The sequence below is a fragment of the Somniosus microcephalus genome, chromosome 5, assembly GCF_052327205.1.
Source record: "Somniosus microcephalus isolate GS21.2 chromosome 5, FLI_Smic_1.0, whole genome shotgun sequence".
NCBI lineage: Eukaryota > Metazoa > Chordata > Chondrichthyes > Squaliformes > Somniosidae > Somniosus > Somniosus microcephalus.
Genome location: NC_140991.1, coordinates 207,707,081 through 207,722,168, shown reverse-complemented (window position 1 = coordinate 207,722,168; position 15,088 = coordinate 207,707,081). Strand labels below are relative to the sequence as shown.

The window sequence follows — 15,088 nt, the reverse complement described above, 5'->3', positions numbered from 1 at the left end:
AGACTCCTCATGATGTTGAACACCTCTATCAAATCTCCTCTCAATCTTCTCTGCTCCAAGGAGAACAACCCCAGCTTCTCCAGTCTATCAACGTAACTGAAGTCCCTCATTCTTGGAATCATTCTCGTAAATCTTTTCTGCACCCTCTCTAAGGCCTTCACATCCTTCCTAAAGTGTGGTGCCCATAATTGGACACAGTACTCCAGTTGGGGCTGAACCAGTATTTTATACAGGTTCATCATAATTTCCACACTTTTGTACTCTATACCTCTATTTATGAAGCCCAAAATCCCATAAGCCTTTTTAACTGCTTTCTCAACCTACCCTGCCATATGATTTGTGTGCACATACCCCCAGGTCTCTGTTCGTGTACCCACTTCAGGATTGTACCATTTAGTTTATATATCCTCTCCTCATTCTTTCTACCAAAATGTATCAATTCAAATTTTTCTGCATTAAATTTCATCTGCCACGTGTCCACCCATTACACCAGCCTGTCTATGTCTTCCTGACATCTTTTATGTCCACCTGAGGCAGATGGGGTCTCGGTTTAATGTCTCATCCGAAAGACAGTACCTCAGTACTGCCTAGATTTTGTACTCAACTTTCTGGAGTGGGACTTGAACCTACAACCTTCTGACTCAGAGGTGAAAGTGCTATCAACTGAGCCACGGCTAATTTGTCTCCCACAAAGAATCCAATTGCCCTTTCCTGACTGTGTTTACTGCCCCCTCCTGTAGGTGCTGGTTCACACTGGGTAGGGTTCCATTCAGCCCTCCAGTATGATTCCCAAATGGCTATACCTCAAATAAGGAAGTGATACTAAGGCCTAGAAATTTGTTAACCCCCGAAAATGGGCGCAGGGATCGCGATGCGCTACCAACCCGTGCCAATTTGGAGGATTGCAGGTAGCATGCAAACTTCATGCTGTTTGCTGATTAGCATGATTGTAGCATTCAGCCCATTAAACGTGCTGCTGAGTGGCTGAACGCTCGGCAGGGGACCAAGTTCGTCTGAGGCGAGCTCCAATTAAAGCTAGCCTGCACTACTTAAAGGCAGTCTGCACTTCTTAAAGGGGCGGTGCCTTCTGCCTGTAACAGGTGATTGAAGTGGCTGGGAAGATCGTGGACAACAATGTGACAATGATGGCACAGGGGAGAGGGCGTGCACCTAGGTTTTCTGACACAGCACTGGAGGCCTTAGTCCAGGAGGGCAAATTCAGGAGAGAGGTCCTCTTTCCACAGGGGGCCAAGAGGTCCTCCAGCCAACAGACCAGACTGCAGTGGGAGCTGATAGCCACTGTGGTAAATGCCAACAGTGTAGCCCTGAGGACCAGGATTCAGTGCAGGAAGAAGTTTAATGACCTTACACAAGTGGTCAAGGTCAGTGAATTCATCTTCAAATGCCATATACCACCACCTGCATCACTAGTTTCACACAATGCTCAATGCACCATACCCCATTACTCACCTACCACCAATCTCTACGAAACACAACTCACACTTCACATTCATAGCTTCACATCACTCTCACACACTTACCACTGCTGCAAGCCTCACACCCATATCTCACAGCTTGAACACACTGTCAGCTGTTCAACTATGACAGCCACATCACCCAAACACATTACACCACACTCCCTGACACACTTCTTTTCTTTTACAGGAAAAGGTGCACAATAACCTGCACCAGCAGACCTTAACCGGTGGGGGACAGGCTCGCTTGCATCACCTCATCCCCTTGGAGGAGACGGTGCTGGCCATTCTTGACAGGGGCATGGCTGAACCCATGGCCAGTGACAGGGCTGAAAAAATAGAAGATGCTGGTATCCTCACATGTTATCCTCCTTCTCAAATCCCACTTCTCCCTAATCCCATAATCTCTTCTGATTTACAATCTGCATATGGTGTAAGCATGCACCTCTTGCTTTCCCTCCTCCCCTCACCACAACCCTACCATTGTGCCTTTCTCATTTCAGAGACCCAAGAAATCCAGTCAGTGATTCAACAAGAAGAGGGAGAGGAATGTGAAGAAGAAGAAACACCGTCCAGATAATGGAGGGAAGCACAGGGTGCCTGCTACACATGGTTGTAAGAAGAGATTATGGATTAGGGAGAGTGGGATCTGAGCAGGAGACACTTGGCACAAGTGGGCAGCAGCCAGTGCAGGGGGGGAAAGGGTAGCTCAGGTGCCAACTTCCCGGAGGGTGAGATCGCACACGAACTCTGCTGCACAGGACTCTGATGAAGGCTTTGATGGGGCGGCCTACAGAAGAACACTGATGAGTATGCACAATGAAATGCTTGGTGCATTGGCAGGCCTGCCAGAAAGCCTGAATGCAATGTCCAGGAGTATGGAGGAGTCCATCTCCAGCCTTGCACAGAAAGAAAGAAAGTCTTGCACTTACATAGCACCTTTCACGACCTCAGGCTGTCCCAAAGCCTTTGCAGCCAATGAAGTAATTTTGACGTGTAGTCATGTAGGAAACGCGGCAGCCAATTTGTGCACAGCAAGCTCCCACAAACAGCAATGTGATAATAACAAGATAATCTTTTTTTAGTGAAATTGATTGAGGGATAAATATTGGCCAAGACAGGGCTTTGGGCAGATCTTGGAGGCAATCCTTTCCAACGTGGAATGGGTGGGCAGATTAATGCACTTGTGGACCCAACCATCATGCAGCGTCTGATGGCCAATATCTCAGCTTCTTGCAGCACAAGCAGAAGCCACCCAACGTCTGAATGCTGCAGTGGAAGTGCAGACTGAAGTCATGCAAGCTCAGACTGAAGTCATGCAAGCGCCGCCTGCTGGCATGCAAACACAGACTGCTGCCATCATGACTGGGTTTACCAGGGGCTTGCAGTGTGTCACAGGTCTCCAGCAGTCTGTACTCCATCAGATTACTTGGCTTGCTGAGACGCTGCTCCGGGGAGTGGCAATAGATCCGTGGAGGCCAACCCTGCCGTCATCTCTCAGGATGACTGCATTTGTCCTCCCACCACTGCCACCCCGCCAATGCCCTTGCTGTTGCCTGTCAGCCAACCAGCCAGCCCACACTGCTGCCGCCCATGCCGAGGTGGTGCAGTCCAACGCCGGGCGTACTAGACCCAGAGCTTCTCGAAGTCGTCCTGCAAGGCCATTTGCAGTCTCCCCCCACTGAAAGTCAGCTGCCTTCCACCAGCCATGCTGCAGCCACTGGGGTAACACTGCGTAGGAGCACGAGGATCAGCAAAGGTACACGTAAGGGGATGCACAAGATTGATTAGTTGATTTTTTGATGTATTATTGGATGGATAGATGTATAAAGTTGGATTGGAATGTTTGCTTTGTAGTGGCATTTATTTCAGCATTGTGGCAAAGGGGACGCTGTGCTGGTCATTAACAGAGGGAAGATAAGGTGTGGGATTAATGTTGAATGGGGAATTGGGGTTGTGTTCACTTGTACCGCAGGCAAATGATTCGATTTTAGATATCCAGGCCAGAAAGGGGCGGTCTGAGTTGCCTTCCTCCTTCCACTGCCTCCTCATCCTCTTCCACTTCCTCCTCCTCCTCTTCCACCTCCTCCTCCTGCTCCTATGTTGGTGGCCATATCCCTGGTGGCAAGGGCTGTGCCCTCATAATGGCCAGCTTGTGGAGGATACAGCAGACCACCACGAATTGGGACACATGCTCCGATGAATACTGTAGGGCTCCTCCACAGCGGTCCAGGCAGCAGAACCATTGCTTCAGCACCCTAATGGTCTGCTCTATGATGTTTCATGTGGCAGCATGGCTGTCACTGTATGCATGCTGGCCATGTGTGGTTGGGTTGCGGAGCAGAGTCATGAGCCAGGTGATCAAGGGATAGTTCTTGACAGCCAGTAGTCATCCTCTAGATTGTCTTGGTGGCTCAAAGACCGAAGGAACAGCGGACTGGCGCAGAATAAAAGCATCATGACTGCTGCCAGGATACTGGGCATTCACCATCATGATGTGCTGATGCATGGTCGCACACTAACTGCACATTGAGCAAGTGGAAACCTTTGTGGTTGTGGTTCCTCTCGGCATTTAGAAGCGGCGTCCGCAAAGGCTCGTGCATGCAGTCGATGATGCCCTGCACCATGAGTTAGGCTGCTATTCTGGCAAAGTCACGTGCACACTCCACCTGCTTCTTTCTGTTCAGAGAGAAGACAATGAAGTCCCCTCTCCTGTCATAAAGAGCGACTGTCTCCTCTCATATGCAGCAGTGGACGACGAACTGTGAGATGTTACAGATGTCGCCTGCTCCAGCATGGAAGTATGCTGACGCGAAGAAATTCAGGGCAGGATGACTTTCACAGCCACCGGCAGCACTGTCCTTACCCTGGTGTGAGGCTGCAGGTCTGGTTGCAAGAGGTGGCAGAGTTCTGTGAGCACCTCCTTTGTAAAGTGCAGATGCCTCACACACTGCTCCTGGTTCAGGTTAAGTAAGAGAACTGCTAAGAGCCCTTCTCCCCCTCCTCCTCCACCCTCTATGAGCAGCTTGTCCTCTTCTTGATTGCCTCTGCTCCATCTCCCTGTCATGCTGCAGGCTAAGGGGGATGACAACTAGAGCACCCATGACTGGGAGCAAGTGGCCTGACCAGAACGCTTGAAGTCAGAAGCATGGCCTTCCCCACTTGCAGCACCACTCACCTCACCAACTTTAAACAACTCTAGAAAGCTCCAAGCTCTTCCACAAACTTACACAGAGCCAGTAGAAATTAATCAGCTACTGACCTGAGAGTGGTTGATGATCCCTTTAAATATTACTGATAGATGGTCCTTGCAGCTGCTGAATGCATGTTCAGCTGTGTGAGGTTAACAAAGGGCATCATTTCCAGTGTTGAGGATGAAAATGGCAGCGCTGGTGTCAAATCAGCATTGCACGCTGATTGAAGTCACGATCTACCTACTCTACATACTTCTGACACACGCTCTCAGCGCCAACGCTACTGCTCTCACCAGATGGCGTCCGGCACGGCCCACACCAGAATTGTGCATGCGTTGCCCGGATGCCATTTTCAAATCAAATCGGCACCTGTAGCGCCCAAACAACGGGCGCTACCCAGTCTAATTTCTAGTCCCAAATCTTTTATAAATCACTGGTTAGGCCTCAGCTGGACTATTTTGTCCAACTCTGGTCACCATACTTGTAAGAAGGATGTCAAGGTCTTGGAGAGGGTGCAGAAGAGATTTACTAAAATGGTACCAGGGTTGAGGGAGTTCGGTTATGTGGAGAGACTGGAGAAGCTGGGAGTGTTCTCCAAAAGTACTTCACTGGCTGTAAAGCACTTTGGGATGTCCCGAGGTTATGAAAGGCACTAAATAAAGCCAGGTTCTTTATTTTTTTTCTTTATAAAACAGAGAAGGTTACGGGGAGATTTGCGAGGTGTTCAAAAATATGAGGGATTTTGATAGAGTAGATAGGGAGAATCTGTTTCCACTGGCAGGAGGGTCAGTAACCAGAGGACACAGATTTAAGATAATTGGCAAAAGGATCAGGGGGAGTTAAGGATAATTTATTTTTACCAGCGAGTTATTATTTGGAATGCACTGCCTGAAAGGATGCTGGAAGCATATTCAATAGTAACTTTCAAAAGGGAATTGGATAAATACTAAAAAGGAAAAATTTGCAGGGCTATAGGGAAAGATGGGGGGTAGGACTCATTGGATAGCTCTTTGAAAGAGTTGACACAGGCAAGATGGGCCGAATGGCTTCCTTCTGCAATGTATGATACTGTTGCCCTGTGTGATATGCTCTATGTAAGATCTTGTTTCCCTTTTTCTACTGCTGTCTTGCACTACATTAAAATTTCAACCAGTATCTGTCAGTTTGCTCAGATCCCTCTTCCTGTGTTACATCCTGTAGATTGCAAATGTTCACGTTACAGTATATTACCATTTTTATTCCCCATACCCAGTATTGTCACCTTGCATTTGCCCAAATTAAACAACATTACCACTTGTTAGCCCAATCCCTCAATCTATTCAAATCCCTTGGTATTTGGTTTGCTATGTATAGCTTTCCCATTTTGTATTGTCAGCAAAGTTAGTTTCGTTTTTGTACCCATTTGCAAATCATTTATCTACAAGGCTAGCAATAATGGCTCTCTCATTGACCTCTGAGGCACCCCACTAATCATTTTCTTCCATTCTGAAGCAGTTCTATGTGCTACTACCCTTTGCTTCCTCTGACTAAGCCAGCTTCTGACCTTTGCTTTTCAACTTCAGGGGACTGGATGGTGCAGTGGATTAGAGACTGGTCACCTCTGAGACCTGGGTTTGAATCTTGTCCAAACACATGAGCAGTCATTTTACAAAGTTGCACTCACAGTACTAAGATTTGCTTAAATAACAACAGAAAATGCTGGAAAAACTCAGCAAGTCAGGCAACATCCGTGGAGAGAAATTTGAGTTGACGTTTCGGGTTTGACCCTTCTTCAAAACTGGAGAGAAAAGGAACTAGATCGAAGGCAGGGCTGCGATCGGACAAAAGAATAAAAGAACCAAAAGAAGTAAAAGAGATTAGAAGCTAGACGAGATGGTAATAGGCTGTGATTAGGTGTAAAGTGTACTGGCAGGGCAAAAGATAGCTGCCAGGTGTGAGAGAGAAACAAAAGGAAAGGGGGGGGGGGGGAAAGGAAAGGAGTGGAAAAATATAAGTGAAAATGAAATGGGGGCCGAGGTTATGATCTGAAATTGTTGAACTCGATATTGAGACCGGAAGGCTGCAGAGTGCCTAATCGGAAGATGAGGTGCTGTTCCTCGAGTTTACGTTGAGCTTCCGTGGAACAGTACAAGAGGCCAAGGACGGTGAGGTCCGAGTGGGAATGGAGCGGTGAATTGAAATGACAGGCGACCGGAAGCTCGGGGTCACCCTTACGGACTGAACGGAGGTGTTCCGCAAAGCGGTCACCCAATCTGCGTTTGGTCTCCCCAATGTAGAGGAGACCGCATCGTGAGCAGCGAATACAGTATACTAGATTGCGAGAAGTACAAGTAAATCGCTGTTTCACCTGGAAGGGGTGTTTGGGGACCTGGACAGTGGGGAGGGGGGAGGTATAGGGGCAGGTGTTACATCTCCTCCGCTTGCACGGGAAGGTGCCAGGCGAAGGGGAAGGGCTGTTTGGGGTGATAGAGGAGTGGACTAGGGTGTCTCGGAGGGAGCGGTCCCTGCAGAATGCTGAAAGGGGAGGGGAGGGGAAGATACGTTTGGTGGTGGGATCACTTTAGGAGCACATATCAGGAATTCAAGCATACAGGTCAGTGGGGCCTGCAGGACTTTCCATCCATCTGGACAGAAAATCCTGCAGGGCCAGCTGACTCATGCTCGGATTCCAGATAAGAATTCCTAGCTGGCAGCACGGAGTCTTCAAGTGGAATGAAATTCTCCTCTCTTCCTGGCTGTAATAATTCGATGTGAAACAGGTGTGGGCAGTCTCAATCTCATTCCACTGTGATTATTTGCACGGGGTCTTCTGCATCCTTCTGCGCATGCGCGCTGTATGGGGGCAGAGCCTAAACACCGTCCCGTCTGCCCCCCCCCCCCCAGGAACCGTGTATGCGCACCCTATGCTGCAGCTGTGCATGCACACTGGAGGTTCCAAATGCGCCTAGCCGCAGGGCTGTGGCCTACGGCCTCAACTACGCTTTGCTTGGCTCCCTGTGGAGAAAGTCAGGGGATCGGGAGCGGGGGAGAGGAGAGGGGATCAGAAGGGGGAGAATGGAGGAACTCGGAGGGGGGAGAGAAGGTCAGGAGCTCGGGGAGGAGAAGGGGGGAAGAAAAGGTCAGGAACTCTGGGGGAGAATGTCAGGAACACGGGGAGGGGAAGAAGGTCAGGAGCTCAGGGAGGAGGAGAAGGTCAGGAACTCGGGGAGAAGTTCAGGAACTTTGGGTGTAGGGGGGGGAGAAGGTCAGGAACTCGGGGGATGGGGGTGGGGGGAGAAGATCAGGAACTCAGTGGTGGGGTAGAAGGTCAGGAGCTTGGAGGGGGGAGGAAAAGGACAGGAACTCGAAGGGGGGGAAGAAGGTCAGGAGCTTGGAGGAAGGGGAAAAGGTCAGGAACTCCAAGGGGGGGAGGAGAAGGTCAGGAACTCGAGGAGGGGTGGGTTAGAGCACAGAGTGAACAGTAGGGATAGGGGAAGAATATTATCCAGGTCTAAAGGGGGGGGAGGGGGGGTGCAGTGAGAGCGAGAATGTGATCCAGATGGGAAGACGGATCACGTTCTCCCCCCCTCTGTTCGATGTGGCCCACGTTCTTCCAACTGGATGAATTAGTGAATCACTTCCCACATTCGGAGCAGGTGAACGGCCTCTCATTTGCTCTCCATCTTGCTTCGTGTATCAGTAGGCAAGAATCATAGATATTTATGGCACAGAAGGAGGCCATTCAGCCCATCATGTCTGTGGCAAATGCAAAGGAACTATCCAGGCTAATCCCACTTTCCAGCTCTTGGTCCATAGCCCTGTAGGTTACGGCACTTCAAGTGCATATCTAAGTACTTTTTAAATGCGATCAGGGTTTCTGCCTCTACCATTGTCAGAAGGTTGGATACACACATGGGACCCCACACATGCACCCCACACATGTGCCCACAGATGCACCCCACACACGCACGCTACACACATGCACCCACACACCCCAAACACTCACACACACAGACCCCACACACACGGTCCATTCTGAATTAATGAATTTTATCACTTCCAGAAGTAAAAACAAACATAAAATGCCAAAGAAGTACCTAACCCACTAATTAGAGTATAAAGGGGGAAAAATTCGGTTGCTTTGTGCCTCCCGTTAGCGCCCTAAGCAACTAATGCCCGGGCGCGGCGATGTTTGCACCGCTCGTGAAATTGACCAGACATTTTGTGGCGGCGCTAAACACTACCGCCATGATCTCCTGCGCCCGCAGATCGTGATGTCAGTTGAGCGTGCAAAGCCCCGGTAGCGCCCCGGACTTTGCAGATTCATTTTGATTTGACCTTCCTTGCATCGATGTAGTAGAGACTGTGGGGGCTGCACTCTGAGCTCTTTCCCTGGGACTCTCCATTGTTGTTTCCAGCAGAATTGATGTACAGGTCTCTCCAGGCCGAGATTCAAGGCTGCAATGAGTAGGGTGTGGATAGAGAGCAAGATCAACCCTCCCCTTTAAGAACTGGCCAGTGTGTCTGTGTTCCATTGCTGACTGACATCACATAAGCTTCGCCAGTGCTCTGGGGTAGCACCTCGTTCCTCGGCGTTAGCGCCTTAAGAGAGGTGTGTAGCACCTCCAGGGGCGATAGAGGCCAAGTTTGCAGTCGGAGGCGATAATTAGGGCCAGGTGCTAAACTTTGCGCCCGGCTGATAATTGCGCCCCCAACGCGGCGATACCGAATTTCTCCCCCAAAGTCTTTTATTTTACCAGCCAAGGACAACTATAATTACAATTGCAGAACATTAGATAACAGAGGATCTTCACAAAGCTAACTACACTTTCTGTAGGCTGTGTGATAATAATAATAACTTCCGGGAAGTTATGTCATCACTTACTGTGAACTGTGAACTATGAAATATGAACTTGGTACATACATCACTTCCTGTCATATATCACTTCCTGTTGGACTGGTATAAATACTGAACTATTCAGTATTGTAAGAGGCTTCTACCAGAGGCATGGTGAAGACCTCTCTTGTATATAGTGTGTTTATAAGTTGCTTAAAGCTTACTTTAAAGTTACTTGATGTGTCAGACTCCTTTTTCTTACATCAATTTAAGCAACTTAATATTTACACTCACAAATACTAGACCTTCGGACAAACTCGGAGTTAAGGATCCAGGGAACCACCCATCACGGAGAGAATCCTTAGACCTATTCGTCTGGACTTGGACCCGAACACACCAGCAGCTGGCAGGGTATGGAAGCATTGGTACCGTACTTTTGAGAATTTTCTGGATGAATGTAAAGCGGATGCTCCTACTAGACTGAGGATACTTATCAACTATGTGACCCCAAAAGTGTTTGAATATGTTGATGAATGGGATAATTACGATGAGGTGATTCGGGCACTTAAGAAACTGTATGCCAAGACTCCAAATGAGGTCTATGCTAGACATCTACTGGCCACAGCCCGACAAGGGCCAGGGGAATCGATTAACGAATTCCTTCAAGAACTTCGCAGGCTCAGCATAGATTGTAACTTTCAGGCAGCCTCAGCTGAGCTGTACCGCGAAGAAATGATTCATGATGCTTTCATCTGCGGGATTGCCTCTCCATTTATACGCCAGCGTCTACTAGAAAGTAGAACACTTGAGCTACAAAAAGCTTTTGACCTAGCTTGTTCTCTGGATTTGGCAAAGAGAAATGCAGACCTCTATCAGCTGCCCAGATCTCGATCTGCTGCTGTAACTGCAACCAGACAATTCAAGCGGTCTCAGGTGAACCCTATCATGGGGGAATCTAATTCTGATGAAGAAGAGGAGGATGACCCCACTTTAGCAGCCTCTTGGCAATCTAGGAAGGAATGCTTCTTTTGTGGAGATGCTTTTCACCCTAGGAAAACCTGCCCTGCTCGCAATGCAATCTGCAGTTATTGCAAAAAAAAGGACACTTTGCTAAAGTTTGCCTATCAAGGGCCTCTACGAGGGCCAATCCAGCTAAGGCCTACCGAACTGCCCCAATTGGGGCCTATCAAGATGCTCCAGCTAGGACCTATCAAGCTTCCTCTCGAGCTCTCTCCTGAAGAAGCACACCGAGAGTTTTAGCCACTCCCTGTGCAACGACACCAATTACAGCTGCTTGCCCACAGAACCTGTCTCGTGCAGCTACAAAAGTTTCAATTAAAGGGCATACCTTAGATGCCTTAATTGACTCAGGAAGTACTGATAGTTTCATTAAAGAACAGATTGTTGCGAAGTTGAAACTACATGTCTTCCCATCGGACCAGGCAATTGCGATGGCTCAGTCATCACTTAATACCAGAATCTCCGGCTTTTGTATTGTTGATATGACACTTAATGGTCGCATGTATCCCTCCACCCGACTTTCGGTACTCAAGGACTTATGTAGTGATCTCCTCTTAGGGCTGGATTTCCAGAAACAGCATAAGAAACTCACTATTGAGTTCGGCGGATCCAAACCTGGTCTTACTATTTCTAATATACCGTCTAAATTACCGTTTTGTGCATTATCAGCAGCTTCACTGGATGAACCCTCGTTATTTGCCAGTATTCCGCCTCGATGCAAACCAATAATAACAAAATCGCGGCGCTTTAATCAGGAAGACCAATCTTTTATTGAGGCTGAAATCTCTCGACTTCTAGCAGAGGATATTATCGAACCATGTTCGTCGCCCTGGCGGGCTCAAGTCGTCATTGCCAAGAACCCTCTAAAACCTCACAAACAACGACTATGCATTGATTATTCGCAAACCATCAATCAATATACCAACTTGGACGCCTACCCATTGCCACGCATTGATGATATGGTTAATAAACTGGCCGAATACAAAGTGTTCTCAACTTACGACTTAAAAAGTGCCTATCATCAGGTAGCCTTGAAGGTCTCAGATAAGCAGTACACGGCCTTTGAGGCTAATGGACGGCTGTACCAATTTCGTCGCCTCCCATTCGGGGTTATTAATGGAGTGGCTGTCTTCCAACGGGCAATGGATGGCCTGGTTAAACAGGAAAATCTAAGGGACACTTTTCCCTATCTTGATAACATTACTATTGCAGGTCACGATCAACAGGAACACGACGCCAACCTCCAAAAATTTCGGGATGCCCTCCATCGCCGTAGCTTAACCTTGAATGAATCCAAATCTGTTGAGTCGCAACCGACCACCAACATCCTTGGCTACTGCGTAGGCAATGGTATCATTAAGCCAGACCCAGAAAGACTTCGCCCGCTCCAAGAGCTCCCGTCACCTAAGAATCCGGCTTCTTTACGTCGGGCTCTCGGTCTGTTTGCATACTACGCTAAATGGATTCCTCATTTTTCGGACAAAATCCAACCCTTGCTGCATGCTAGATCATTTCCATTGGGAACAGCAGCTGTTGCAGCCTTTAACCTTCTCAAAAAACAGTTGGAGAAAGCGGCTCTTCACTCCATCGATGAGAATCTCCCTTTCATAGTCGAATGTGATGCCTCGGAGGTGGCGATCTCGGCTACTCTGAATCAGGAAGGTCGTCCTGTAGCATTTATGTCCAGGACCTTACAAGGTGCCGAGCTACATTATCCTCCGGTTGAGAAGGAAGCCACAGCCATCATAGAGGCAGTACGGAAGTGGAACCATTTTCTAGCTCGCCAGCACTTTACATTAATCACGGACCAACGATCAGTCGCCTTCATGCTCGATAATCGAAAACGAACCAAAATTAAGAATAATAAAATACAACTTTGGAGGATGGAACTGGCCTCTTTTGGTTATACCATTCACTATCGGCCTGGCAAGGAGAATGTGGCCCCGGACACCCTCACACGGGCATTCTGCTCCACTATGTCGTCCTCTACTCTCATGGATGTCCACAATGGATTGTGTCATCCTGGCGTTACGCGCATGCTACATTTCGTACGATCACGGAATCTCCCTTTTTCTACTGGAGATGTAAAGAAAATATGCTCAGAATGCCGGCTTTGTGTGGAATTAGAACCTCAGTTCTTCCGCCCCTCAGATGGTATACTCATACATGCAACCCAACCGATGCAACGACTTAGCATCGATTTTAAGGGCCCAGTGCCCTCTTCAACTCGGAACACATATTTGCTCACCATGATTGATGAATATTCACGTTTTCCGTTTGCCTTCCCCTGCTCCAATATGCTGGCGTCCACAGTAATCTCCTGTCTTGAGCAGGTATTTTCTCTCTGTGGCATGCCGGCTTATATTCTCTCAGATCGGGGTCCATCCTTTATGTCAAGGGAACTCAAGGACTACCTCTCAGAACGGGGAATTGCTACAAGCAAAACAACACCATACCATCCCATCGGAAATGGGCAGGTAGAGAGGTATAACGGTATCATCTGGAATTCCGTACGTCTCGCTTTAAGATCTCGGGGCCTACCAGACCAGCAATGGGAAGCAGTGCTTCCGGATGCATTGCACTCTATACGGTCCCTTCTTTCTACAGCCACAAATACTACACCTCATGAGCGGTTCTTTGGATTCCAGCGTCGCTCATCTCATGGGACATCACTCCCGTCATGGCTAACTACTCCTGGACCTGTATTACTCCGAAGATACGTTTGGACGTCTAAAAATGACCCTCTCGTAGACGAGGTCGAACTAACTGATGCCAACCCCACCTATGCAAACATACGATATTCCGACGGCCGAGAATCTACCGTATCATTACGGGATCTGGCTCCCTGCCCACCAGGACCTAGTGGGACATCGGGTGATGGCATTTCACCAGGAAACTCTTGGGACCTATCAGGTACCCCTCTCCAGGATCCTGATCGGACACCAACTAGCTTGGTGCCGGTAGAACCCCGTACTCAAAGTTGCGACCCTCCCAGTACCGCGCACGAAAGTACTGATCCGCCACAGACCAGCTCTGCACCTCCCTCTGAACAGAGGCAGACCGACTTTGAACCTATTGGGGCTCGTACACGAAGCCATGATCTCTCCGACCCTGCACAGGGTAATCCAGGCCACACAGACTCTGACCAATGGCCAACCGCATGTAAGCGGACCAGCGACCCTCTACGACGGGAACCCAAACGGGTGCAACTCTTCCTCGTTCGGCGGCTGCGGAACAAAAGGAAGACCACAGCCTTCTAATCCTGCAGGAGGGAAGAATGTGATAATAATAATAACTTCCGGGAAGTAATGTCATCACTTCCTGTGAACTATGAACTTGGTACATACATCACTTCCTGTCATATGTCACTGTGGTGATTATTTATGTTTAGTAAGAAGTATTGTGATTGGTTGTTTGTTTCCTGCCTTGGGATATATGTTGTAATCTCATTGGTAGTTGATGTCATGTGATTTGTGGTGGCCATCTTAAATTCAGTTCTTTCCAGCCTTTAGTTGGGACTGGATGTTGAAAGATGTGCTACAGGATTTTTAAGTTAATAAAGCCTAGATTAGAAAGGCAAATCTATTCTTTATTTCAGTCACTTCCTGTTGGACTGGTATAAATACTGAACTATTCAGTATTGTAAGAGGCTTCTACCAGAGGCATGGTGAAGACCTCTCTTGTATATAGTGTGTTTATAAGTTGCTTAAAGCTTACTTTAAAGTTACTTGATGTGTCAGACTCCTTTTTCTTACATCAGGCTGCGTGACAAGACTGGATCAAATTGCAGACTGCTTTACAGCAGGCAGGATCAAATTACACATTCCAGACAAACTGTTTGGTCCTCTTGGAGGACAAGACACACCAATCAGAAATCTGTTCCAACCCACTGGTGTTGCAAATAAATGCTGCCATCTCATTCCTAGTGGGCAAAACTGCCTCTGATTTTGCACTAAACTGTCAATCTCATAAAGGGAGGCTACAAGATGGCTACTTTTAAGATCGGAAAAGTGCTCAGATTGGTGCAGTAGGGTGCTGTTCTAAGATTGAGCCTGAAGTACATTATTGGGGTGGAGCAGAGTATGCTTTATTTTGCATCTCACCATACTACACCTGCCCGTCATGCTCACACTGGCTGCCCAAAATTGGATGTTTTATTTCCCAGCACTAACACCACAATTAAAAGAACATATATGTTTTGAATTTGTCCCTTCCCCCGTTTCATTTCACCAATATGAATGGCAAACAATAAAGTTAATTTACTTCTGGGTTTGGAATTATAGCCCAACCCCTCCAAGGTTGGGTAGTTTAGGAGCAGTTTTGTGGCAGCTGCACCGACATTGCAGCTAATGAGGTGCAATACAAGTAAAAGAAGCTCAGTCAGGTTGTCTCACTAATGAAATTAATTTTGAGATGATTAGGGATTCTTCCAGTTAATACTAAGCTGTAGCATAAATTGTGTTAATGTTTAGTTGAAAGCCTATTACTTAATGTAATTATAATGTTTATAGAATTTCTGCTAACAAGCATTTATCCTTAAATAAAAAGTAGTTCACCATAAAACCACAGTAGTTTTTGATAAG

At 47.8% G+C, this 15,088-nt stretch overlaps 2 protein-coding genes across 2 annotated transcripts in view; both read left to right on the top strand.

The window, feature by feature from the left end:
- The window catches only part of creb5b (cAMP responsive element binding protein 5b), a 665,061-nt gene that overhangs the window by 16,288 nt on the left and 633,685 nt on the right, over positions 1 to 15,088 (top strand). The window lies entirely within an intron of this gene.
- On the top strand, positions 1,777 to 14,232 carry LOC147117539 (uncharacterized). Its single transcript, XM_085987161.1, is given in 3 exon segments — positions 1,777 to 1,825; positions 9,814 to 10,733; positions 10,736 to 14,232. Coding segments are annotated over 3 exon segments (3,999 nt in total). The 3' UTR covers positions 13,766 to 14,232.